The sequence below is a fragment of the Falco punctatus genome (genome assembly GCF_963210335.1).
Source record: "Falco punctatus genome assembly, chromosome: 11".
NCBI classification, from domain to species: domain Eukaryota; kingdom Metazoa; phylum Chordata; class Aves; order Falconiformes; family Falconidae; genus Falco; species Falco punctatus.
This window is the reverse complement of record NC_137591.1, coordinates 31,400,256-31,424,683: the sequence shown is the minus strand read 5'-3', so window position 1 is coordinate 31,424,683 and position 24,428 is coordinate 31,400,256. Positions and strand designations below refer to the sequence as shown.

General features: G+C 41.0%; 2 protein-coding genes across 2 annotated transcripts in view; both read left to right on the top strand.

The window, feature by feature from the left end:
• The window catches only part of NIBAN1 (niban apoptosis regulator 1), a 70,105-nt gene extending 50,423 nt beyond the window's left edge, over positions 1–19,682 (top strand). Inside the window, exons 6-14 of the mRNA XM_080407533.1 lie at positions 851–966; positions 6,830–6,934; positions 7,029–7,191; positions 8,147–8,334; positions 8,591–8,752; positions 11,584–11,694; positions 12,289–12,396; positions 14,196–14,307; positions 15,271–19,682. Coding sequence (XP_080263659.1) covers positions 851–966; positions 6,830–6,934; positions 7,029–7,191; positions 8,147–8,334; positions 8,591–8,752; positions 11,584–11,694; positions 12,289–12,396; positions 14,196–14,307; positions 15,271–16,997 — 2,792 coding nt within the window. The 3' untranslated portion in view covers positions 16,998–19,682. The remainder of the gene's footprint in view (positions 1–850; positions 967–6,829; positions 6,935–7,028; positions 7,192–8,146; positions 8,335–8,590; positions 8,753–11,583; positions 11,695–12,288; positions 12,397–14,195; positions 14,308–15,270) is intronic.
• A 357-nt stretch (positions 19,683–20,039) lies between these two features.
• EDEM3 (ER degradation enhancing alpha-mannosidase like protein 3) overlaps positions 20,040–24,428 on the top strand; it is a 32,600-nt gene continuing 28,211 nt past the window's right edge. The window contains exons 1-2 of the mRNA XM_080407572.1: positions 20,040–20,421; positions 23,021–23,066. Of these exons, the coding sequence (XP_080263698.1) occupies positions 20,261–20,421; positions 23,021–23,066 (207 nt within the window). The 5' untranslated portion in view covers positions 20,040–20,260. The remainder of the gene's footprint in view (positions 20,422–23,020; positions 23,067–24,428) is intronic.

Genomic DNA, 24,428 nt, shown 5'->3' with positions numbered 1-24,428 from the left:
CCAGAGTTTGTAAGAGCAAACTAGCTCAGCCATTTCTCAGGTTTTTTCATGCTGTGGCCTTATTTGTACAACAGAGTGTCCCCAGGCTACCACATTGTCCTTGGGAAGAGTTACCATCTAGCAGCAGTAGCCATGGACAATAACCAGATACTCCTGAGCTGTGGTTAAACATGCCTGAGATATTTAGGTAAAGCAGCACAATTTTGTTGGAAGTTCTTGTGCTTAACTGGTATGAGCAAGGTGCTTACTTTGTCCAGGTCCGTTTTATTGTAAGTCCATGAAAAATCGTCTTGTTCATCAATTTCTTAATAAAACAACAGAAATAAAAGACTATTGGGGAGCGTTAATTTAGGGTTTAGCAATTTATCAAGGGCATACAATGTGCTGTGATCATTATCTTAAATTTGTAATTCTTATCTTAAACGAAAGTTGCAGAAGCTCCCAACTCTTGGCCCTGCTAGGTGATGTCAGATTCTTCCCGCGTACCATCTTACATTGCTCATAGGCTTAACAGCAAAGGATGAGCTTTCATGTGTTAATGAATGCCTTATCAAAGTCTACCACAGACAAGGCTTGCCACTGTAAAACTCTTACCTTATCATGTGCTCCATATTAACATTTAACTTACCAACTTTGATGGGATGGCTTGTGATGTGTACAATGTGGTAGTTCAACATTATGCTTCTGAATTTTAAGGAAAGCCCAAGGTTCAGACATTCAGGTTTTGTAAATGATTTACAAATATTATTGCTAGATACACGTGGAACAGGAAAGTGGATCAAAAGGGGATGGTTATTTTTTAAAGGTCATTTATGGGTAAATCCTTTGTGTTCCTCTTTGTTTTCTCTAGATTTTCTCAAGCAGACCACGTATGAGGTCCAGGCGTTCTTAGAAGCCATTCAGTTCTTCCGGCAGGAGAAAGGCCACTATGGGACGTGGGAAATGATAACTGGCAACGAAAAAGAGGTAGAAGAATAACTTCCTGATTTTTTTTTTCCTTTGGATATGGCAGCACTGAGGATAGTGACAGTTGTAAAGCCTCTGTGTAAAAAAATGCACTATTAAGAAGAAAATCTAGTAGGTAGAAATACCCAAGATTTCAAGATAAACCCCATTTTGAATTTTTTGCTAGAAAGGGAAAGAAAGTGTGCTGTGAACTGAAATCGTTGTGTTGTGCTGGAATGTAGGGATGGCCATGTTTCCAGAAAAAGCTCGTATGTCTACTTTAACTTAATGTCACGGGGTCAACCGGTGAATAAATACTGTGTCTAAAACAAGGCACTTGCTAACGGTCTCACTACCACATTTGCTGCTGTTTATAGTTTTGGTAAATGAGTGAGACCAAAGGCAACACACACGAAACTCAGAACCCACGGTTTGTACGCAGCAGATATTCACTGTCAGCTGCACTGGGCTGTGCTCTGGTTTTCTGTCTTTCGTGACAGCTATTTGCAGGTAAGAGATACTTTTTTCTTCTGTTGCTATTACCTTTGTTGCAGAACACAGCAGTTTCCTGTTGCTTGTCTTGTAATGCCTCCAGATGCCATTGGAGATCAGGCTTTACGAAGAACAGGATAGCAGCTAGACATAAATTTTGAAGAATCTTTTCATTTTGCTTTTCCCTGTTCTTTGGGAATGAAGCTTTTAGTCCTGAGTGAGTAAACTGATAGACCTACTTACTGTGCCAGACTTCTGAAACAGAGCTTGGCATAGTAACACAGTCACACTTCAAACACCAAGAATTGTGTACCTCAGTTCTTCAAAAATGAGATGCTAAGCTCAGGGTCTGGGTCTGTATTTGGACACCTGAATGAGCAGCTTTGGGGCACTGATGGTAGTTGAAGTAGCTCCGCTGATCCCTCTGGCATCACTCCAGATGTCTTTTAGTGCAATTGAGACCTTATTCGGGCTCTGATTTATAATTTTTTTCCAAAGTGTTGAGCACTCAGCAGCAAATATTTACTTTAGTACCAGCTGTTGGGTGTTTTCCTTGATGAAATCTGGCTTCCCTTTGGGAAAATGGAAAAAAGCCTGACAGAGAGTTCATGATCCAGGGTTTTGTTTCAAGAAACCAGATTATTCTTTTAGGAGAAGTCTACCTCTGAAATGCTGAAAAATGTGAAAACTGGAGAAGAATCTATAAACAGTGTTTTTCGCAGTGCCATCATGTCAGGGATTGAACTTTCCTGCTAACATCTGATAATTAATTCCTTAGTATAAGGAGTTCCATCCTTCCAGTGGAGGCAGTGAGGTTTCTCTCTCCTCCCCTCTTCCCGCAAGTTATGGAGCTATTATAGTGCTAGTTTCATTTTATGTTTTTTCCTATTGCTTGCCAACTACTTACTCATAACCTGTATACCTCAAGAGAGCTATAATCAGAAGGCATCGAGGCTAGTTATGCTATTATCTTCTTAGTAATAATTCATTCTGTAAGTATAGTGTGTTCTCATGCCTGCTTTGACCAAATACAGTAATTATTTTAGGCAAATATCCAAGCTAAGTGAATGGTTTGGAACAAACAAGCTACAATTTGTTGCTGTAAAAATCTCTGCAGAATGCCAGTAAATATATTCCCTGACATTCATTTATAATGACAGAGTCTCCGCAGCATTAGCTCACGCAGTTCTGCCTAGGTACTGCGACATTATTAGCAAGTACTCAGTCGCTCAGCTGAAGACCTCCTAATTTTTTTTTTTGTGGCATAAAAGTTCTTTTACTGGTTTTGGTTTTGTTCTTTTTAATTTTTAAGGTTTCATTACTAACAAAGGATAAATTCAACTGTAGATGTTATTTTTCTGTAGGTTCAGTGCTGAAATACAGGTTTAAAACCAGGACATTTTGGACACTTCTTATAAGTGACAGTACAGCCACATAGTGAGAGCACTGCAACACACCAATTTTATATTTGTGTAACTCCATTGATCAGTACTACATGAATGTATAAATAGCATATTAGTAAATCAAGGATAGCTGAATTAAGGGATTAAAAAACCCCAAACCGCTACAGTGCACCTTTCTATACAGAAATATAAAACAAATCCAGCATTCACAAAAACTATTCCAGAGAGCTCAGATTCTTCAGAGTATGTTTGATTTGTTGTCACATTTATAATTTGGTCTGTGGTGCTCTAGTTTGACTTATTTGTGAGATTTTTTTTTAAGTGACCCATTAGTTTAGGACCTGAATTAGTTTTGACAGGTATTTGAGTCAGCATAGCTGAACCCAAAGCAGTGCTGTGGCATAATCTATAAGTACTTCAGTGGCATGGAACAACAATAATAGGGTAATATTATAGCTATATTAGAAGCATATTAATAAAGTAGGGTATTGTGTGTTCTATTTCTGTAGGGTGTCTTGTGCCCAGGGGGGTACTCTGTTTTACACTGTGGCATGCAGTCAGAGCCTTTTCTTTCTTACCTTTACTGTCTAAATAAATCCCTGCCATTTCCCTATCATGTTATTGGTGCATGCCTAAAACCCGTTGAGGCAGCTATAATACATGAGGTTGAATGTCAGGAAGCACTGGCAGAAATGGAAAAGCAGTGGCACGATGAAAATTTGAAGTTGAGCAGTGTTTTTGCACTCTGTATTGGCTCAGCCATCAGCTGGGTGCATCAGGGCAGAGATCCTTGAACAAGGACCAAGCTGGGCTGTTGCTGAAGCAAGGAAAAGAGCTGGGTTCAAATCCACATCACTTTGCAAAAACTCTGTTCAAGCCCCACTGGAGAGGAAGGAAGACTACATACATTGTCTGTGAGACTTTACTGAAACTGTTGAGCAAGCTAGTAATCCTTTACCCAGAGTAAATGAGAAATGTACATAAACTTACGATGCCTTTTATCTGCCTTTTTGTAGGGTTACTGTGTCTCTTTGTGATTTGCAGGATATCCACTGCAATTCAAAGCTTTCAAGAGGCTGTGGACAACCTCGTATGCGCTGTACAGTCAGGGCAGATAAAAAGCCTTGATGAAGGGGTTATGTGCCATTCTGTATAGCACTTGCATGATAGTATTGCCTCTGTTATCATAAAGTGGCAGCTGTGCATCTGTAACTGTGGGCCAGTACAAACATACCTGGGCAAGATCTATGAGCATGTCCAAAAATAAAAGATGTCCCTCCCTCCTCTGAATCATGAGGATGAGTAATGAGTGAACCAAATACGGGACTGAGTTCTTTAGTTGAAAATCAAGACACTTTAAGTAGAGAAATTCAAGAACCCAGCATATATCCCCCGCACTGATAAGATGCCTCCATAGAAAATGTGTTCAGAGTCCTGAGATCACAAAGAAATAGAAATAGAGCAGGTGCCATGATGAACTGCTTCCCTCTGCTTGCATAGTTTGCCTTGTTGGCCAATGGCAAGAGGAAAGTGCAGGAGAAAGAGAGGTCTTGCAGCTTTCTCAGGCCAGAGATACAGTGTTCATAAATAAAAAAACCGGAGTTTTTTTGAGACTTAGACTTTGAGAGCTTAGACTCTCAAAATGAGGTGTACGCTTGTAATTCTGTGTATTTATTGCCAGTTTGCTGTATCCGAGTAGGATGGGCAAGGAAGAAGTTGTAGTTCAAATCTGGAGATAGGAGGTGCAAAGCCTGACAAAATGGGTAATTCTGAAGAAAACTTCTGAAATGGGTGCCAGTGCATGAAACCAGGAATCTGTCTCACACCATTTCATTCTTTCTGAATTGAAGAAGCCAGATTTTGATGCTTCCTCTGTACAAAGTTGGGTGACACAATCAACAGAACCACAGAACCAGAGAACAGTTTTGTTAGAAGGGAATCCCTGGAGATTATCTGGCCCGGTGCCCGACTCAAAGCAGAGCCAACTTCAGGGACTTTGTGTAGCTGAGTTCTGATATCCAAGGTTGGAGACTGCATGACTTGTTCCCCTGACTGCCCGCATGGTGAAAAATATTTCTGGATACATGATTACTGTTTCCCTTGTTGTTACTTGTAATGGTCACCCTCTTCCTTTCCCTGTGCATTTCTAAGAAAATCTGGCTCTGCCCAGCATCCTCCAATATGTAGTTGTAGACAGCAATAAGGTCTTCTCTGAGCCTAATCTTCTTAAGGCTGAGCAAACTCGGTTCCCTCCACCTCTCCTCACATGTCGTGTGCTCCATCTCCTGATGATCATGTTGACCTCCGCTGGAATCACTCCAGTGTTTCAAGATCTGTGTTGTACTGGGGAACTCCAAACTGAACAGCACTCCAGATGTGGTCTGACAAGTACTGACCAGAGGGGCACATTTTGCTCCCTCAGCCTGATGTTGCTCTTTGCTGTGAGGGCAGCCCTGCAGACCAATGTTGCATTTCTTGTCCACCAGGATGCCCAAGTTCCTTTCTGCAAAACTACTTTCCAGCTAGTTGTCACCAGCCTATACTGGTGCACAAGATTGTTCTATCCCAGATGCTGGACTATGCATTTGCTTTTGCTGAACTTCATGAGGTTTTTGTCCACTCATTTCTTCAGCTATCTAGGTCCCTCTGAATAACAGCCTTGCTTGCCAGCGTATTGAACACTCCCCCAAATTGGTATCATCTGTATTCCCAGTCTGATATCTTTTCTTTTGAATTGGAACCATCTGCAAGTCTGAACTGCCAGTTAGATGCTGGGATCAGAGAGGGTGATGCATCTCTTCCACAACCACTGAATCCTGTTTCTAACTGAAAATGTTCTTGAGGGAGAAAAGTACTCGGTGTCAATTTAGAGAAGTACAGCAATAATCGAACAACAATATACTTACAGAAACAATCAAAAAATGGGGTGATGATACCTTTTCCTCAGTTTTCCAACATCTCATCAGGAATGCTTGACGTGTAAAAGGCCTTTTGACACTCTTCTTCCCTTGTCTTTCTGCTGTGGTGCACCTTTGTCACAGAATGTCTTGGTTATATATATAACATGTCTTTTGTTCAAGAGTCTGGAGGTGTTGGGAGGAGGCTTTAACATATATGAATTCTACAGTGTGAAAGTTTTACTGGTTTTAGACCAGTATAGTCGTCTTTTAGTGACAAAAGAAATTGCTTGGAAAGTTTTTCCCAAACTCCCAACAGCTATTTATTTTATCACTTTTGCCTCAGGATTAGGCTGGAGCTAATGAATCTTTTGGATCATGTTTCACATTTTTGAAAAAAAAAAAAAATAAAAAGATCAGATAGGGTAGAATTACTTGATTCACATGTTACCCACATTTCTGGGTTCCCTTTTTGTTCTAGATCATGTTTTTCCTGGGATCTCCTTCTTTTCTTGTTTGAATTGTGAAGTTGGTGCTCACCCAAAAAAGTGCTAGAGATTCATGTTGGTACAGTCATATCTTTCTTTTCTTGGCCAAATACATTCGTATCAGAAGCATCCTTTGTCTGATGAATTTTTAGAACAATTTCTTTTCAATGGTACCTTCTCTGGGAGGGTGTGCATGTCCCACAGCAAGGCCAGTTTGGGGAAGCATCAGTCAGCAAACCAACTTTTCAAATGTTTTTGATCCAGTTACTCAGTTGATATCGATCATTTTAGCTCTATTGATTTGCACATGGCAATTTCATAATAGCATGCAGTAAATTTAAACAGGCTTTGTAGTTCAACATCTTTGTTCATTGATGTCAATTGCCTCAAAGTCTTTCAGTGAAAAATGCTTCAGATTAAATGCATGGAGTTTCCCTCAGGCATACCTAGTATTTTAAATCCAGCCCTCCTGGTAACCTGGAGTAGCTCAGCCACTGTACATTTGAGGTTGCCTGTGTTTGCACGTCACTCTGTGATGCAAGTGCTCAGTTTTCAGATGAAGAACAGTGTGTGAAAATGCCATTTTAATCTTCTGACCATATAGATCCTGAGCAACCTTGTGATGGAGGAACTTCTGCCTAACCTTCAGACAATGATCCTGCCTAAAATGAAAGGCAAGCGGAATGATAGGAAGCGGGCCTGGTTTAGTGTAAGTACTGATATTTGCAGGGTAGTTGTTTGTCATAGCAATTGTCTGTGTATGCTGATTCTGATCTATGCTTCTTATTTTGATTTGGGTTTAGATCGTAGAAGAAACTTACGGCTTAGTCCAGCAGCAGGTGGCAGAAGGATTAAGTACCTTGAAAGAAGAATGCAGAGATTTTGCAAAATCTCTTGAAGGAACCATTCGTTCAGACATGGATCAGATTCTGAACTCCAAGAACTTTTTAGCTGGAAAAATCAAAGGTTAGTGGAGGAACAGCTGTGTTTTGGAGCAATTTTTTAATGTTTCATTTTTGTGTGGCTTAATTTACCAGATGTCATTGTTTTGAAATCCTCATGTGTTTTGAAAAATCCAGTTGGGGACACTAGTTTTCAGGAAACAAATGTTTTGAGCCTCAGCTGCCTTTGATGGGAACTGATACCTGTGGCCAGTGTGATACCTGTGAAAATACCAGGTCTTCTAGAGCTGACAGGTTTTGAGTATCCTGATTAGAGTTTCTCATTCTGCTTTCATTTTCACTTGGACAGCCTTATGTAATGAAGAGACAGGTCACATGAGCATAATTAAAACTGTAGTGGTTTTGACCTGATGTCTAGGAATATTCCACAAAACCAGGTTCTGGTTATGTGAAAATTCATAGGCTACCAAAGATTATTTAAACCAAAGGGCTTCTTAGGTGGTTTTAAACTTAGTATAATTTTTCTGTGACTATAAAAATGAGTGTAAAAAGCAGGTGAAACATTAGCTGATGTTGCTTACGCTAGCAAATAAAGAAATAGCTGATAATTTAGGAGCTATTTTGATAAAACTCAGGGTGTTCTGTTGATACTCTTACTTAGCAGACTAGGAAGTTTTCAGTGAACTGTAGAGTACAGTTCAGATGCCTCCTTATAGAGTGATCATGGCCATGCTCTGTGCAAACCTCCCAGTATGTATAAATACTTAGAGCTGCCTTTTCCTCTGCTCCCACAGGGCCCCCAAGCCACTAGCCTTTGGTGAGGTGGGGCATGGGAAAGATGTTTCATTGTCATTCATAAAACTAAAAACTCTCCTTTCATCACCCTCATCATCTTTATGGAGGTGTGACTCCAGGGAAAAATACAATAATTTAATTTGTTGTAAAGTGAATCAGATTACTTTTTTTCACTATATCTCTTAGTAGCCTAAATGCTGCTGTTGTATTGTCTTACACTCCAGCTGCTGTTTCTGAGCCTGCCCAGAAGTGCTGCACAGAAAACATCCAGCCATTTCTCACGTCAATATTAGAGGAGCTCATGGGTCCAGTGAGTTCTGGATTCACTGAAGTCCGCTCACTTTTTGATAAAGAAGTTAATGAAATCATCCAGGACTTCCAGAAGACAAACGATATCATGAAGCTAAAGGAGGTAAGACAAAAATATATTTGGAACCTTTTATATTAGCACAAGAACCTTCTAGCTAGAACTTGGCTGACAGCACCATTTGCTTTCCCAGGTGGTAGGGGTTTAGCATTTGGTTGTGTCATTTTGAAAGTCTTCTGGTATTTGTGCAACTAGAGTGTTGATACCAGAATTTGTTTTAGGGCCACTGTTACATTCTCTATTAAAAAGTCGCCTCAGGTTGCTTTCTCTCAAAACCTGTTCTTCCTCCACTGGAATGCAGAATGTGGATCAGCTTATGAACCTGCCATTCAACTCTGTGAAAATGGAGCCCTGCTACCTGAAAGTGAACCTCCTCCAGGAGCTCCTTCAGGACCTCAAGAGTCGCTTCAAGGTCTATCATATTGATTTTGTGATTCAGAGGACACAGAACTTCATGCAAGAGGTACTGTAAGATCCAGTTTTTCCTCCTGGGAGAACAGGTTAGGTTTGTCCTTCTAATGTGCTTCAAAGAAATCTTGATAAAAAGTTGAGCAAGAGCGCCAGAATATCTCTCAAATCAAAGTACAGGTAACAAAACCTAAGAAAATCAGAGTTAGAAGATGTTTGACATTTATATTTGTGAGGTTGCGTGTGTGAGTCTCAGCAAGGAACAAAAATTTTGGATGTATCCTTTCTTCCCCTGCACTTTCATGTTCTGAATTCTCAGCGTCTCAGCACCCAAGAAAGTTGTGGTTGTAACCAATGCGGTGGCTAAAGTTTACCACCAAAAGGTTGATTTTTCAGGAAGGGTCTTAAATACATTTTACCAAAGTGGAATGTCTCCTCCTTAGTAGTGTGTTTTCTCATTAATATGAAGTAAGGCAATTAATGTTAGAAACTGGCAATTACTTGGACACAGGTGACGTCTCAGGATGTAGCTGCATGTAGGTGCTTTAAGCTACTTCAGTCCTCATGCGAATGGTTGAAGCGATGACATAATTTCAGATTTAAAATGAACTCTTATCTCTTCCTTTAGTGTATGTTGGTATAGGCTATAATTTTGCTTTGCTTTTATTTCTTTTGGATGCCTGGTCAGAAATCTATTAGGAACTGGCCAGTAGACTTACTTCGATTGCCAGATCACAAGGCAGATTTGGCCTTGTAGCTCTATGTTGAACCCTGTGATTTTAATCCATAGTTGAGAAACTAAATAATCTAGTCAGTAATCTTGTGAAATGGAGCTGGTCCAGTTCTACAGAGTGGGAGTTATGAATATGGAAAGCAAGTCTCTAGCACAGTGCTGGAACAGGGTTTTGCTAAAAGCAGCTCTTCTAAGTACAGCTGTGATCAGCAGCCAAAGAATTATTCAGAAATAAAATTCTGATTTCATGTCTGGGTCTTTCAGGGGGGACCGTTCCAGAATGCTGCCAGATAAAATGTCTTTCAGTAAGTGAAGACCATGAGGCAAGACAAAGAAGCAGACAGAAAATAGATCCCATGCAAACCAAGTGGTGTTTTTTTCTGAACAGCACGAGTCAAAATTGACAATCAATAAGTTAAATTAAAGCACAAGTTGTTCTAAAAATGCTGGTATTGCTTCTCTCTCTTTAAAAGGCTGGTATTTTTCTCATAAAAATAGTATCTAGTTTCACTTTGTGTCCATGGACGTTTATTTTATTAACGAGTAAGGTGAGACATGGCTATGCTCATGTTGTCTTAAAAGAAGCATTTGGCTTAACTCTTAACTGGGCAGAGGCTGGAGGAGGATTCCTTGGCTTGGGAGCTTGGCATCCTCTAGTGGCCAATTTTAGGAAATTTGGGAGCAGAATGCTCAACTGGCATTAATAAAGCAGCTGCAGTGACTTCACCAGAACTACACCAATTTATGATTTGCTTCCAATAAAAATTGAAATAAAAAGTGAATAGTTCATCTTTAATTAGCCTCACTTAACTCTACACTGATCCTGTCTTTTTCTTGCATCCAAGGTCTTGCTGTGCATGAGTATTTACTGTACAGCTTTCTGATGCATCCACAAATTGAGTAAACCTCCATCTTCTCCATTGCCACTTGTAAACACAGTCTGTATAGTCCAACGCTACATTATCTGCAAAGCCAGTTACAAAAATCAGCCTTCAACATTTGTCACTGCGTATTTTAATTCATGAAAATATTGCTAGCCAAGGAGGAATTGAAAGCATGTCTTATCCATAAGTATGTACGTACTCATTTACAAACTACAAGAAGTCCTCTACAGTATATGGCTGTCTATGTATATTGACTGGGATGGTCCCATGGGATACAGAGGAAGACCCAGCCATGTGGACAGCCTCTCTGGGCTTGTTTCTGTACTCCTCCAATAAGAATATATTAAAATTTGAATGGAAACACTTAGCTAAAAAAGGCAAAACCTCATTAAGTAGACATAATTACCGCTTGCAGTACTGTTTTTCTGAAATATCTTTTCAGAGTAGGGGATTTAATATTTTTAATGACTCTCTGGATAACCTGAAAATATGGCAAATGCCAGCCTAACATAATTCTGTGAGAAATAACTGCGCTCTGTGCAATTTTTGTGAATAATTGTATTATAAGGACAGCTACTGATTAATTACTTTTTAAAATAATTTATCTGTAGTATTAATGATTAAGACCATAAAAATCTGGTAGGAGTCAATGGGATTCTTATTATGCATAATCAGTTTTATGTATGGCTTTTATATGTAGACAATCAATTTTACTTCTTGTCCTTGTCACTGTAAGTTTAGATGGTGACATGAGATTATATATATGCTACTGTGCTGTGATAGCATAATAATGATACCAAGGCTTAATTTGCTTTATTTATTGCGACATTTCTGTGCATGTTAGCCTTCAGAGAACTGAAACAGCTGAAAAATTTTGGACATTTTAATTAATCTACTCTGAGCAAGTTTGCTGCTGGAACTGTTTGTTTAGTTACATTAGCAGACTTCCTAGTATAAACCTGCCTATAAACTCAAGAGAGATGCTGAGGCAGTTTCATTTTCTTATTCTCTTGCATTAGATAATCTTCTTTTGGGTTTCCCATTCCAAAACTGAGTGTTGCAATCTAAACTAAACAAGGCTTTCCTTCCCCTTTCACAATCATTTAAAGTACTGGAAATATTTATTGATCTTAGGCCCGTTATATTTTCTCCAATTCACCTTCTCAAAAATACAATCTAAGTTAATAGTTATATTTACAGTGCTTCTTTACATAGGTAGGATTTTTATGTTATTGATCTTTAACAGATTTTTTTATTTATTATTTTTAGCTGATGGAAAATGCAGTTTATACTTTTGAGCAGTTGTTCTCTCTAAGTCCCCAGGCAGACTCAGTGAAAGTTGCAACAACTATTGAAAAAGTCAAGCTGAGAGTACTGAAGGTAAGTGTAATTCAGCAGCACTTGCACAGGAGGACCTTGGGTTCTGCCTTGTTGGAAATGGAGAATTTATTTTATGTGAATTTAGCTCAGTATTTGAAAGAAGAGGTTGGGTGGCACTTAGCAAAGCTCCTCATTTTGGGGGTAAAACCTAATTCTTTTACAAGGGGAGACCCTTGTAAAAGTATTTACATGTGCAGCCCCTTTAATTGCAATTAAACAAGCTGGTTATGATGCTGTCAATCTGGGTAAATATTTTTTTATTAGCTTTATAATTAGCCTACCCCTAGAATTCAGAAGAGGCAGTGCTGAAGTACCTGGAAAGAGCATTCAGGGGCTGATTCTAGGCTAGGTATTAAAAAAATGAAGATAAAGAGATTCCAGAAAACTAAATTTCAGAGTATTTTTGTAAAAACTGGAATAACCTGCATGGGAGTTCAAACCCCTGATTGTGTTTGCATGAGTGCACCCATGATGTGGTATCCTTTGGGATTTATCTGTCACCAGTCACAGAGTAACAAGAACCAGTTCCTCCTATGAGTGATTAATAACCCCAAACATGCTTGGGCTTGTTTCTCCTTTTGTCTGTTTTGACAGCAATATGATTATGACAGCAGCACCATCCGGAAGAAGATATTTCAAGAAGCACTGGTACAGATTACTTTGCCCACAATGCAAAAGACACTGGCTTCAACATGCAAACCAGTAGGTTTCTGTGATTAAAAAGATACAGTTATAAAAGGCAGGGAAGGATTAACACCTTGACAGTAAATCCTCAACTCTGTAAAGCTGTTTTCTTTTGAGAGTTGTGCAGATTGGCTGCCTGATTAGCAAAATGATGCTTCAATTTGCCAGTTCATGGATTGGGTAGATGTGGAACATAAGGAAGATTTTGGGAAACAGGGAAGCTGTATATGCAGCTTTCTTTCTCTTTGCCCATCCCTGTTTCATTTCTTCCATATAGATCTGACGTCACCTCAAACCAGACTCCTCTTGACAGTTACAATTGTAGGTTATGAGCCTACCCTTATGTTCAGCAGCCGGGCTGCAGGCTGAAATTCAGTCCGTGGGAGAGGGTGCTTTGCTCTTCAGCAGCACCCCAAGGTGCAGCTGTGACCATACACCGCCTCTGCTGATGATCTTCAAAGCCTAATGCCTGCTTGGGCAGCTGGAGCAGCAAGCAGACAGGCCGTGCACTTCCTTTCCGTGATTTTAAATGGAAGTAATTGCATCAGCACTGCTGCCCTTAATTAAATAGGTAGGTTAGTTCTCAGCAAAGGTGGCTACCAGTGTTTCATGGAGATGTTATCAGTGTGGCTACATCAAGGGCCAGTTGGAATGCTGTTCACATTGGTTTAAATTAAATAGTCTGTACCCTTCCTGAAGCCCATGCATATTCTTTTGCATTTTCACTGTCCCTGCTGAAAGAGGACTGCCCTAAGCCATCCTGGCTTCTGTGCCCTTTTGTTTCGCTTGATGTTCATCACTTCCCAAAGGCTGTAGGCTCCCACCCAGGGTGCACTGCTCTTGCTGATGCTCTCCAGCTTGTTTCAGTTTCAAAAACAAGTTTAAAGCCAAGTGTTTTGCCAAGTGATGCTTGAGAGTACTTGAGTATGGATTATTAAAATTTACGATTTTCAAAAATATCTTTAAAATCACTCTTTTCTGTATGCCACTCTACTTTCTTTACTATCCCAAAATAATAGTCTCTCATAGAGTGTCAGCAGTGCCTTCAACACATGGTGTCTAAGCACAAGGGCAACCATTTTATTACCTTGAATATATGTAGAGAGGGTGGAGCTCCACATCATATCTGCGTCATACGGGACAGAGGAAGCAGTGGTGGTGCAAACTTCCCCCGAGCCCATTCTATTTAATTTCCCACAAGCCTTCTGCGTTTGTACCTCTACAGAAATGAGCAGTCAGCTCTAGAAGCAAATGCATGACACAACTGACATGTCCAGTCAAGTCTTGATCTTTTACTTGAAAGCCTCCAGATATTTTTATGTAGGTGCCTCTTCTAGAAGTGGGCAGAGTTCGTTTACTTTTTATAGACCACCAAGCAGCTGCTTAGTGATAATGACTCAATTATTGTCTAGACAGCCTATTGCGTATAAATCAGTAAGGTAAAAATGTTACACACCTATTAGAAAAACAAACCCAAACCCTGTATCTTCCATGCTCACTATGGATTTGCCTCCTTGGACAAACATTGAGGCATTTCCTCACCAGCTACTTATTTCAGAATGTTTACTATAGTGCAGATGGCAATGATCTATAGTGCTTTTAAATGTAATTGTAGTGTGAGAATACTGTTTGATAAGTGCATAATAAATTGAGAATCTACATAGCTCATTTAGTCGTAGTTTGGAGACTTTACCTCAAGAGCCAGCAAGGAGCATTGCAAGACCTGCTAGATGGCATCTCCAAGGTACTCTGTTGAAGCAGGACTCCCAGAATCTCTCATTTTTATGCATCTGTTCCTTTCTTCTCTATCTGCACAGGAGCTGCAGAAATACGAGCAGTTCATTTTTGCTGATTACACTAGTGTGATCCAAGTAGAGAATGTGTATGAAGAGATTTTATATCAGACACTGCTTGAAGAAACCCTGAAAGGTGAGAACATTCATGAGGTGACAGTAGTAATGTTTCAGCTGTCAACTGTGAGCTCCTGCTTCAGAGCTTCCCAGCATTCTAACCTGGCTGTTTCAGATCCAGGCCCCACTCTCCCAAAGTCTGGTGGTTACAATGCTACAGTGTTTTCATTTAGCTCACTAAAGATGTGTGACGAGCCCTAAAATCTGAATTATGGGGCAACTTTACTAAATCTGGGAAACTAAATCTGGGAAAAGTGATAGGTTGGCACAAGCCTATTTCTAACAAAACGTAATTACGCCAACTTCCTTTTATCTTCATTCCCTGAGCCAAGGAGTGAGATTATGCTCTTGCTTGCAAAGACTTTGTGATATCTAATGGCAGTGCAAATGAATTTCCCCAAATTAAATTAACTGCTGGATGCAGTTTCCAGTACATCACTGATGCCAGAGCAGTACTCCATGCAGATCTCTCTGCTTTTGTGTCAGAAAACTAAACTACTCTTGGTGGCGTATATAGATAAATAAAATACTTGCATCTTTCTGGATCTGTCTGTCTATCTATACCCTAGATAACAGACAAGGATATGTATTGTACAGTAAGTTTTAACAGACCCTCTTTGGTGCTCCTGTTCAAAAACACCAGTATAATAATTAATATGAGTACACTTTTATTTATATATTCAGTGTAAATCCTTCTGCACTGAAACATTACCTTCATGCATTGTGGGTCCTGTGTTAGTTTTCTATTACAGCAATGCTTAGGTCAACATTGAAGTTCCATTATTCAAAACAGAGAAAATCCCCACCCCCCAGTAATGTAAACTAAAAGCAAGTTGAAAATGAAAATCACTGTTATCTGTAATATCAAAATGTATAACATAGAAACTCGCGTAAACACTTCTTTAATGTATCTCTGTCAAGGTACATTAAAGATCAAAGATTTAATTTTTGATTAACAGTTTGATCTCTCTGTTTTATTTAGTGATAAAAGAAGCTGCCATTATGAAGAAGCACAACCTCTTTGAAGATAACTTGAATTTGCCCTGTGAAAGTGTGTCCAGCTTAACAGACCTAAAGACCCCTTCAGGGTCAGCACAAACAACTCCTGCGAAAAAGCCTTCCACTGCCCGAGCTGAGATGTCAGACACTGAAGCTCAAAGTGATGAAACACTTATTGTGACAGGGAAAATTCCTTGGGACAAGGATGCTGATTATAGAAAGTCGTCAGACAAAGAGGCAGTCACTTCTGTTAATACAGCTGGGGATCAGGCAAGCAAAAGTGAAGAAGTGATCAATACAGACATTGGCAAAAAAGAGGAGTCCCTTTCAGCTACCCTTACAAAACAAGAAGTTGCAGAGGAAAAAAGTTCTTTGGAGAACAAAGACTCAGTGAAAGCAGAATGTGTAGTGAACACTGAGAAAGAGCTTAAGACACAAGAAGAAGCTGTGGAGGAAAAAGTAGCTTGTGGGACTGAAACTGCAGTGAAAGATTTTGGAGCCAGCCTTAAAAAAGAACTTAAGGTACATGAAGAGGCAGTGGAGGAAAAGGTAACTTCTGAGAGTCAAACAGCAATGGATGCTGCGTTTGTTGGTGGCATTGAAAAAGAAAGCAAAGCACAGGAAGAACTTTCTGAGATAAAGCTGACTTCCCCACATGATAATGTAGCAGAAGCAGAGATTTTAGGGAATGCTGAAAAGAAAATCAAGGTAGAAAAAGAAATTTCAGAAAAATTATCTCAGAGAGAAAATGTGGTAGGAACAAGGTTTGAAGAGGATAGTAACAAAGAAAGCAGTGACCAAGGAGCAAGTACTGAAACAAGGGTTATTGCCCAGGATGAAAACACAGGGAAAGAAGGGTTTGGGGATAATCCTCAAAAAGAAAGCAGGTTAGAAGAAAAGAGTTGTAAATCCCCTGATGATGTGAATGAGATAAAGAGTTTGCTGATGGTAACAGTTGAGATACCAGCAGATACTCCAGCTGAGAACATAAAGGAGATTTGTGAAGATGAGATATTAAAGCTGCAGCAGCACAATAAAGAGAACGAGTTGAGCAAAATGGCTGCAGCAGAAATTCAAGTGAGCCAGACAATGGTGAATAAAGATACAGCAGAATGCACAGAGTTCAAGGAGGACCAATCATCTTCATCTAGTTTGGGGACAGATGGTATGAATTTAGTGAATGTGTCCAAGGGGGCCTGCAATATGGCACAAGCAGAATGGCTGGTGGAAAGCTCAGATACACCTCAAGAGGTAAAGGCAGAGGTGGAGATGAAGCAAAGCATTTGGTACACAGGTGTGAGAAGCTGTGGAAGTGATAGATTGCAGTCAGAGGAACACACTGAAAACGTGTCCAAAGGCAAAAGATTAGATGGGGAAGAGGGAGGCACAGGAAATAACCATGCTGTCCCAGTGGAGGTAGGGACTGAGGGCTTTTTTCATAATCCTGCTGAAAATGCAGACACAATGCAAGTGCCTGTTTTGGATACAGAAAACCCAACAGGACTGCTAGATGTGCCGGTTTCTTTGGTGCCAGAGCAGGGCAAGGTTAGTGCCAAAGAGGTGACAGGAGATACAGAGGCTAGTGGGGGTGAAGGGCAGCCAGAAGATGAATCATCTTCACACAGAGAAACAAAAAGCACCGAAGTAAAAGATGTTTTCACAGAGGAAAACAGAGAAGACAGTTATGCACAGCAAAACTCTGAAGAGTAAGAAGCATTTTTCAGCCCAGCCCTGCAGGATTTATTTACTCCAGTAATCCCTGTTTAATTGTGAATACTTACTTGGGTCAGGGCTAGAGGAACTGGGCTTTATGGTATTACCAGCTCTTGCAGATTTAGCATGGAACCCTTCCTGAGAGATGGGTAATAACGTTTCTTTTTTGGTTAAAGCTGTCACTGTTTAAAACTGGGTTACTGTTGGGGAATCTCATATTTCACTGAAAAATTGCTACTTTTTATGGCTATAGAAAAAGTCTGAAAATGTGACCACTGAATGCTTCAAAAGCAACTCACCCCCAACTGTAAAGGTATTTTAACAACTTAACTGTTCTTAGTGTTTTAGCAGGGGAGTAGCTCATGATTTTTACATGCATGGATTTGACAAGTACGGCTATGATTCTTAGGTGGTTGGTACATACATTTCTAGTCAAGGATGCTTTTAGTATTTGCATGCAGTATACGGGAAATACGTACACCTTTTAGTAGTTAAACAGACCAAATAGTTAATTTAGTAGGTTGCTCAAAAGCCACACTCTATGCAAACTCTGCAAACTGATCACTTAATTATTTTGAAGTTTTGACAGGTATTAAAGACAAGCAAGTGTTCTGATTTTTTTTTCTCTTATTGCTATATTTAAAATGGGGAAAATATGGGAGCAGGTTTCTCAGTCCCACTCTGCACTTCTGGGTTATTTAGCCTTCCAGAGCACTTTACGGCTATTTTATTTTGTTTTATTTTATGGAAGGGAAAGATGAGAATGTTTACAATAATTGTAACCAATAGGCAGCATCTTTCTGGTTTACTTCCCACCATAAAATATATTCACTTTCATCTATCTAATGCAGAATATTAAGAGTTCTGCCATTCCCATTCTTACTGAGTTACCCAGTTCTGTAGGCCTTTTTAGGTGCAGAAATTATGTAATAAATTGCAATAATTGTGAAATATCATAATCATTGCTAATAATGTCTAATATAGATGTTAACTGAAGCAGAAAGCAGCCAAAGGTTATTCACATGTGCTTGGGTTTTGGAGGGCAGAATCACATCGCAAAAGCAGTTAGTAAAATAAGACCTGCTGCTTTCATAGCTGGCATATTATCATCCACATCAAACCTTGATCTATGCGTGAAGTTGCTTATATGCATTATTTGCATGCACAGTTTAAAGACTGCACAGGAAAGTTTGGAAATTAAAACCAGTATTTTAATAAAATGGCCTTTAGAGTTCAAAACCTCCCTTTAGAGGTCAATTTAAAACACCTTAAAAATTTGGCCTTCAGACTGTTTCTGAATAAATATAATACAGTACAGAACAGCAAAGATTAATGATAAATACAGTTTGGACTGCAGGATTTACATGCATAAAGACATGGGAAGAAATAACAAAGTCCCAAGACTTTGTTGGCATTTAACTTCAAGAAATTGTGCCAAATCTATTATTGAATGTTATTGAAGTATGCTATAATACTAACAGAGAATTGACACTAGAGGAGCAAGCAAATATTGCTGCATAAGTAAGGAACGTTGTTGAGCAACTGAACCAACTGCAAAGTCACTATTGTAAAATTAGTGCAACTCCTATTTATTCCAGAAGCCATGCTGTGGTATAGATACAGATCACAGGTCACAGATGTTTTCCTTGCAAAAGTACTTTGACTTATTTCCTTCTTATATTTCATGGAAAAATACTAATTTGTAAACACACAAACCACTGTCAGCCAGTTTTTTTAAAAAAATCCTTAGTTATTTCACTGTCAGCTGCTTTGTTTTTGCAAATCATAAGCTATTTCTGATAGGTACCAAACATTAAGTGTCTTCAAATTATAACACGTACTTTACAGTTAAGCAGCACCAGTCTCTTTTAGCCATGCTAAAATCGGGGAATATGGCATTTTAATACATTTTTTTATACAAAAGAGGATTACCAAGACAGTGAGTCTGTGAAAAACACTGCTGTCTCCTACAAAAGCCGTTTACAGCTGATATTAATTAGATACATATGTACAGAAAATACTTCATAATGGTTCCCATCATAGTAATTTTTTTGTTATTTCTATCATAGGCTTAGATCTGGGTAATACTTTCCTATAATATTGAAGAATTGAGTTGTTGAATACAGATACTCAACATACTTGTTTTTCACAAGGAGAATGGGAAAGAACAAGGAAGATCTAGCATATACATCTCTCTGTTCTGCAACTTAAATAGAAGTTCCTCATGGCTAGGGGACTGATTTTTTGCCTTTGTGGATGTTTTCTGTACATTCAGATGTCTGCAAATGGATAGAGTAATATTTTTTAAGTCTTTAACCAGACTTGGGTAGAGGTGACAGCAATTTAGAGGTCAGCAATCTGCAACATTATGTTGGACCACTGATTAAAAATTATAATAATCCACCCGTTCAGTAAGTTTTGTCGCTTTCATGGGATTTCCAACACATACCTGGAATGAATTATTTTGCTTGTAAACTAGGAACAATAATAAATCACCTTTCAGCGCCTGGAGGGCTGAGGGTTCAAGCACCACAGTGCCTTGAGGGAAGCGGGCTGGGGGGGCATTACCACGGTTTTATTTCATGGGGTTGCTAGTTTTAAAGGACAGGATATGAAACGCATTGTACCTTGCTTATAACTTTGTAAAAACGCTTGTCATGAAAATAAAGGCTCTTCCCTTCCGTCGTTGGGAGGCTGGTTTTGTGCATGTGTGATGATTTAATTTGGGGGGGTGTACTACAAAAAAAAAGGAGGGGCACTTCAAGCAGCTGCCGGAGGGCGAGCTAAGGAGATGCTTGCCTTGCACTCTCCCCAGCCGAGGAGTGTATTTTGGGCTTAGTGTCGCTGCTGGACGCCCGGCTGGCAGCCTTCCTCAGGGAGCGCGAACTACGGCCAGCTCCCGGTGCATGCCGGGAGCTGTAGTCTGGCGCCAGCGCGCCCGCGCGCCGCTCCCCCGCCCCTCCTTTTGTCCACGTCGCCCTCTCGGTCGGCGCGCCGCTGCCGTCACGTGGCCCGCGCGCCCTCCCGCCTCTCGGCGCTCCTGCGCCGTTCCTATTGGCCCGGCGGCGCGGCGCGTGCGGGGGGACCCGGAAGCGGCGTAGCGAGGCGGTTTCCTTGGCTACGCCACAGGAAAGCGGAGGGCCGGTCCCTTCCGCCTGCGCGTCGGCGGTGGGAGCCGCGGCCGCCGCGCCGCGAGGGGCGGGCAGCGGGCGAGATGGGCCGGAGCCGGGCCTAGCGGCAGCGGGCAGGCGGCCGCGGCCATGAGCGGAGCTGTGGGCTGCCAGGGGGGCGGCGGCGACCGGGGGCCGCGCTGGAGGAGGCCGTGGAAGCTCCTGGCCCTTGGCCTGCTCTCCGCCTCCTCCGTGCTGGCGGCCGCCCCGGGGGCCGGGGCCATGAGCAAGGAGGAGAAGCGCCGGTTGGGGTGAGCGCCGCCGCCGCGCCGGGCTGGGCTGGGCTGGGCCGGGCCGGGCCGGGAGCTGAAGTGGGGGGAACGGCGGTGGCGCCGGGTCGCCCTCGGGGCCGCCGGAGCCCTGTGAGGCCGAGGAGGAGGCCGGCGGGGCCCGGGCCGAGCCCACCGCCCGCGGCGGCTTCGCGGTGCGCCCGCGTCCCCTCGCCGCTCATCGGGCCCTGGCCGTGCTGGGGCGGCGGGATCCGCGCTCCCCCCGGGGGTCGGGGTGGACAGGACGGGGGCGGCTGTGCCCCTCGCCCGGCGAGCTCCGGGGACGTCTTTCCTGGCTCCCCCTTTCCCCTCCGAGCCAACCGAGATGTGTGGCATCGCCCCCCGCCCCCCCCCCCCCCAGTGCTCTGGGGGGTGTGTGCCAGAGCCGGGCTGCTCTTTCAAGTCAGGTCGCCGCAGTTCGTGGAGCAGGCAGCCCCCTGTCGCCTCTGCTGCCTGTGGGGTCAAACCCCTCTGCCATATGCTTGGCAGCTCCAGTCTTGAAGATTGCAGCCAGTGGTTGTGTGGAATGATGAGTAGAAGTGATCAAAGGTAAATCTAAATCCATAGCCAGTTGCTCTAATTATGGCTTTGCCTCTGGAGCATGTGAGTGTTTGGGAGTCATAAAACAGGTACAGGTTTACATGTGGTATTGCCTAGTTCCCATATATAAAGTAAACTACTTTTGTCCTCAATGCATGTACATGTAAGAAGCCGATTCTCTTTTCATGTAGTTTTTAGCTGAAGGATAAAGATTACAGTATAATTAGCAATGTATTGCGTTGCATGAAGTAGGAATTTTTTTTAGCAAGTATGTAATCAAGCATATCATGAAAGGAGGCTGTAGCAAGGTGGAGGTGTGTTTCTTTTACTCAGGTAAAAAGTGATAGGATGAGAGGAAACGGCCACAAGTTTTTCCAGGGGATGTTAAATTGGGTGTTAGGAGAAAATTCTTCACCCAAAGGGTTATCAAATGTTGGAACAGGCTGCCCAGGGAAGTAATGGAGTCACTGTCCCTGGAGGTATTTGAAAGACTTGTAGATGTGGCACTTAGGGACGTGGGTTAGTGGTGGACTTGGCAGTGCTAGGTTAACAGTTGGACATGATGATCTTAAAGGTCTTTTCCAACCTAAACAGTTCTATGATTCTGTATAGATCCTATTACTGGGACAGTTTCATCATCATCCTCTTCCCATCTACTGGTCAATTGCACAGCAATGATGCAAAAAATCTGCTGGAGAAACACTGGGTACTCTCATGGTTATTAATCATTAGATAGAAGTTGATACTTAACTCTGATTATGTTCACGGTTATTGGGGGTTTCCATCATGGGTTCTCAGGGTACTTTGTGTTTTATGTGTTTTCTTCATGTGACTACATAAGGAATTTGTTTCATTCATCAATTGGTTTTAAAATTTTTGCATTCATAACTTGCACTGGCTGTATCGTCTGATGCTGCAGGCATACAGAAGTGATGTCTTGCCACGGTTTGTATTTGGGGGCACCAGGCTGGGTCGTTTCTGAATAATGGCAGGTAATCTGTGTATTTCTTTAATGACAAGATCATGTCAGAAAAATGCCCTGCAAATGTAAGTTACATGTAGAGAAATAAAAGTTTTAAGAAGCTTTCTGTATGTCGTATCACTGAACAGCATTGTATGCTTAGTTCATCTGGATATGGCACGTGTGTGTCAAACCCTGGTGTTTTGTCTGCTGCACAGATCCCAGAACTGCAGACTGGATGTAGTCTGTCAAGGACCTGAAAAAAACATCATACTCTGCTTTTTTGATGACTTAATGCATTTGATGAGTTAAAACTACTTCTTAAATTTCCAAGTCGTTGAACTAAATCAGATATTTACAATATAATTGTGGTGTTCTTGTCTGGTTTATGTTCAGTCTTATCAGCAGAGATTTTGAATTATGTTGATGGGAGCTTAGAAATTAACATGCTCTTTTGCCTTGCGGGGCTCTTCAGTAAAACAGTTAGGCACGACTAGAAGTAGTGCTTTCTCTCAAAAAACCAGTGCTTTTTTTATATAGTGGTATTTCTCACCTTGACTGCTTTTCAAACATGTGAAATAAATGTATCCATAAGGGTTTTACTTTAGTATTTGCTTGCCAAGACTTCTAATGCAAGGAGGAAGTGTACCTTGTAACTTATGGCCGTTTTCTGAATCACAGACAGGAGTTTATGCTGTGTCAATGGTTTTAGGGTTGGTGATTACAAGCAGGATATAATTCTGTTTGCTGGTTTTTGCTGAGCATGGAATGTGTCCCATCTCAGCTTTAATGTGTTGGTGATGTCTACAGCTATTTAAGGGGAAGCACAGCAGACTGCGAGAGATCTCAAAATACTTATTTTTGTGTTAAGTGAAGAAGTAGTTTTTCCTTTCTGCAGTGAACGAAAGTAGCTGCATTAGGAAAAATTATTATGCCTGTATTTCATTTACTTGAGTACATTAGTAAAGGACCCATTATTGATATTCAGGTATCAAAGCATAATATATCTTGCTGTTCTAGGGTGGTGTGTTAAAGGCCATTGTAAGGCTGACCCTAATGCTTTTTCCTTTTCTTTTTTAGAAACCAAGTGCTTGAAATGTTTGATCATGCATATAGTAATTATATGGTAAGTAAAATACTTGTTTAGGAGTTGTTGCTGACCTGAGAGAGAAAGCAGCCTACAGTGCATGACACTCCAGAGTAATGGCAGGGAGGCAGGGATGAAAACAAAGCTGAAATAAATAAGAACACCTGTATAGCCTTTAAAAAGAAATGAACAAATATTACTTCCAGGAAGAGCAGGGGCGGGGGTTGTGATCGCTTTCAGAATGGTACCTAGGAATTGCTAGCAGTAACCTGTTAATCTGTGCCTGAGCTTTCTCAAACCAGTTTACCTCACATCAAGCTGTGAACAGTTTTCATCTTCGGTAAAGTATTTAGTTAGAAATTTCAGACTCCTAAAAATACTAGGAAAAGGAAGCTCAAGAAGAGCTGTCTGTAGACAGCAGATTCTGGAGAATACAAATTGATCTTATTTATTTTGAAGGTAAATGTGCGGTATTTCTTCTGGGGTAATACATGTTAGATGCAGTTTGGTAGCTCTTTATGAAGAAACACTTTGTAGAACCGAGTAGAATAAAAAGGGGATCTGGTGTCATATCCATGCATTATAGCCTCTTCTGAGTATGTGACTGTCATATGACAGTGAGCCACGCTCGCTATGGTTTCTTCTAGTTTGACTGGTGATTTTCTGTGCAGGTGTCTTCATGTTCTGGATGTGTGAGCCATTCTGCACTCTTAATCAACATACATTAGCTTAGTTTGATATGTTTAAGAATAAAGAGTTAGTGGACTGACTTTCCTCAAGTAATAATTACTTTCACATATGATACAAGTAATAGACTTCTGAGGAGAAGCTGTAAATGTGAGTAAGATAAATATAAAAGATGCGTTCTTACTGAGTTTGTGTAACAATGTTTTTGTTCATTCTTTGTGGCTGTTGCAGAACCCCTTTTTTTTGAAGTTGCACCAGTTCCTGCAGGACAAACCGCTGTCTCTTGACAGTACCTTGCCACATGTCCCAGTTTCTATATATGGTTTAACGCTTTAATATGTAATACAAGCTTAAAAGCTTGTGAGTTACAAGTTTATACAGTACATGAGACTTCTAGAACTCTCGAATGGATAGAAAGACAAGCAAGAGTATTTTCAAAGTGGGTCTAGTTTTTCTTTTTAACATTAGCTCTTGCTTTTGGCACCTGAGCAGTAACTAGTTAGTTGGGGCCTGGTTCCATAAAAAACACTTGGCTTGGGTTTACCATGGCAGTCTGAAGTAAAAACTGTTACGTATTTGGCAAAATTGGATGTCATGTTATATGCCAGTAGAAAGGATCTGTGCTCCTACTGTGCATTGTGTGATAAATTAGAAACTGGTAGGTGCCTTGCTACACCTGACGCAAGATGAAAAAGAATTACTTCGGCTATCCTG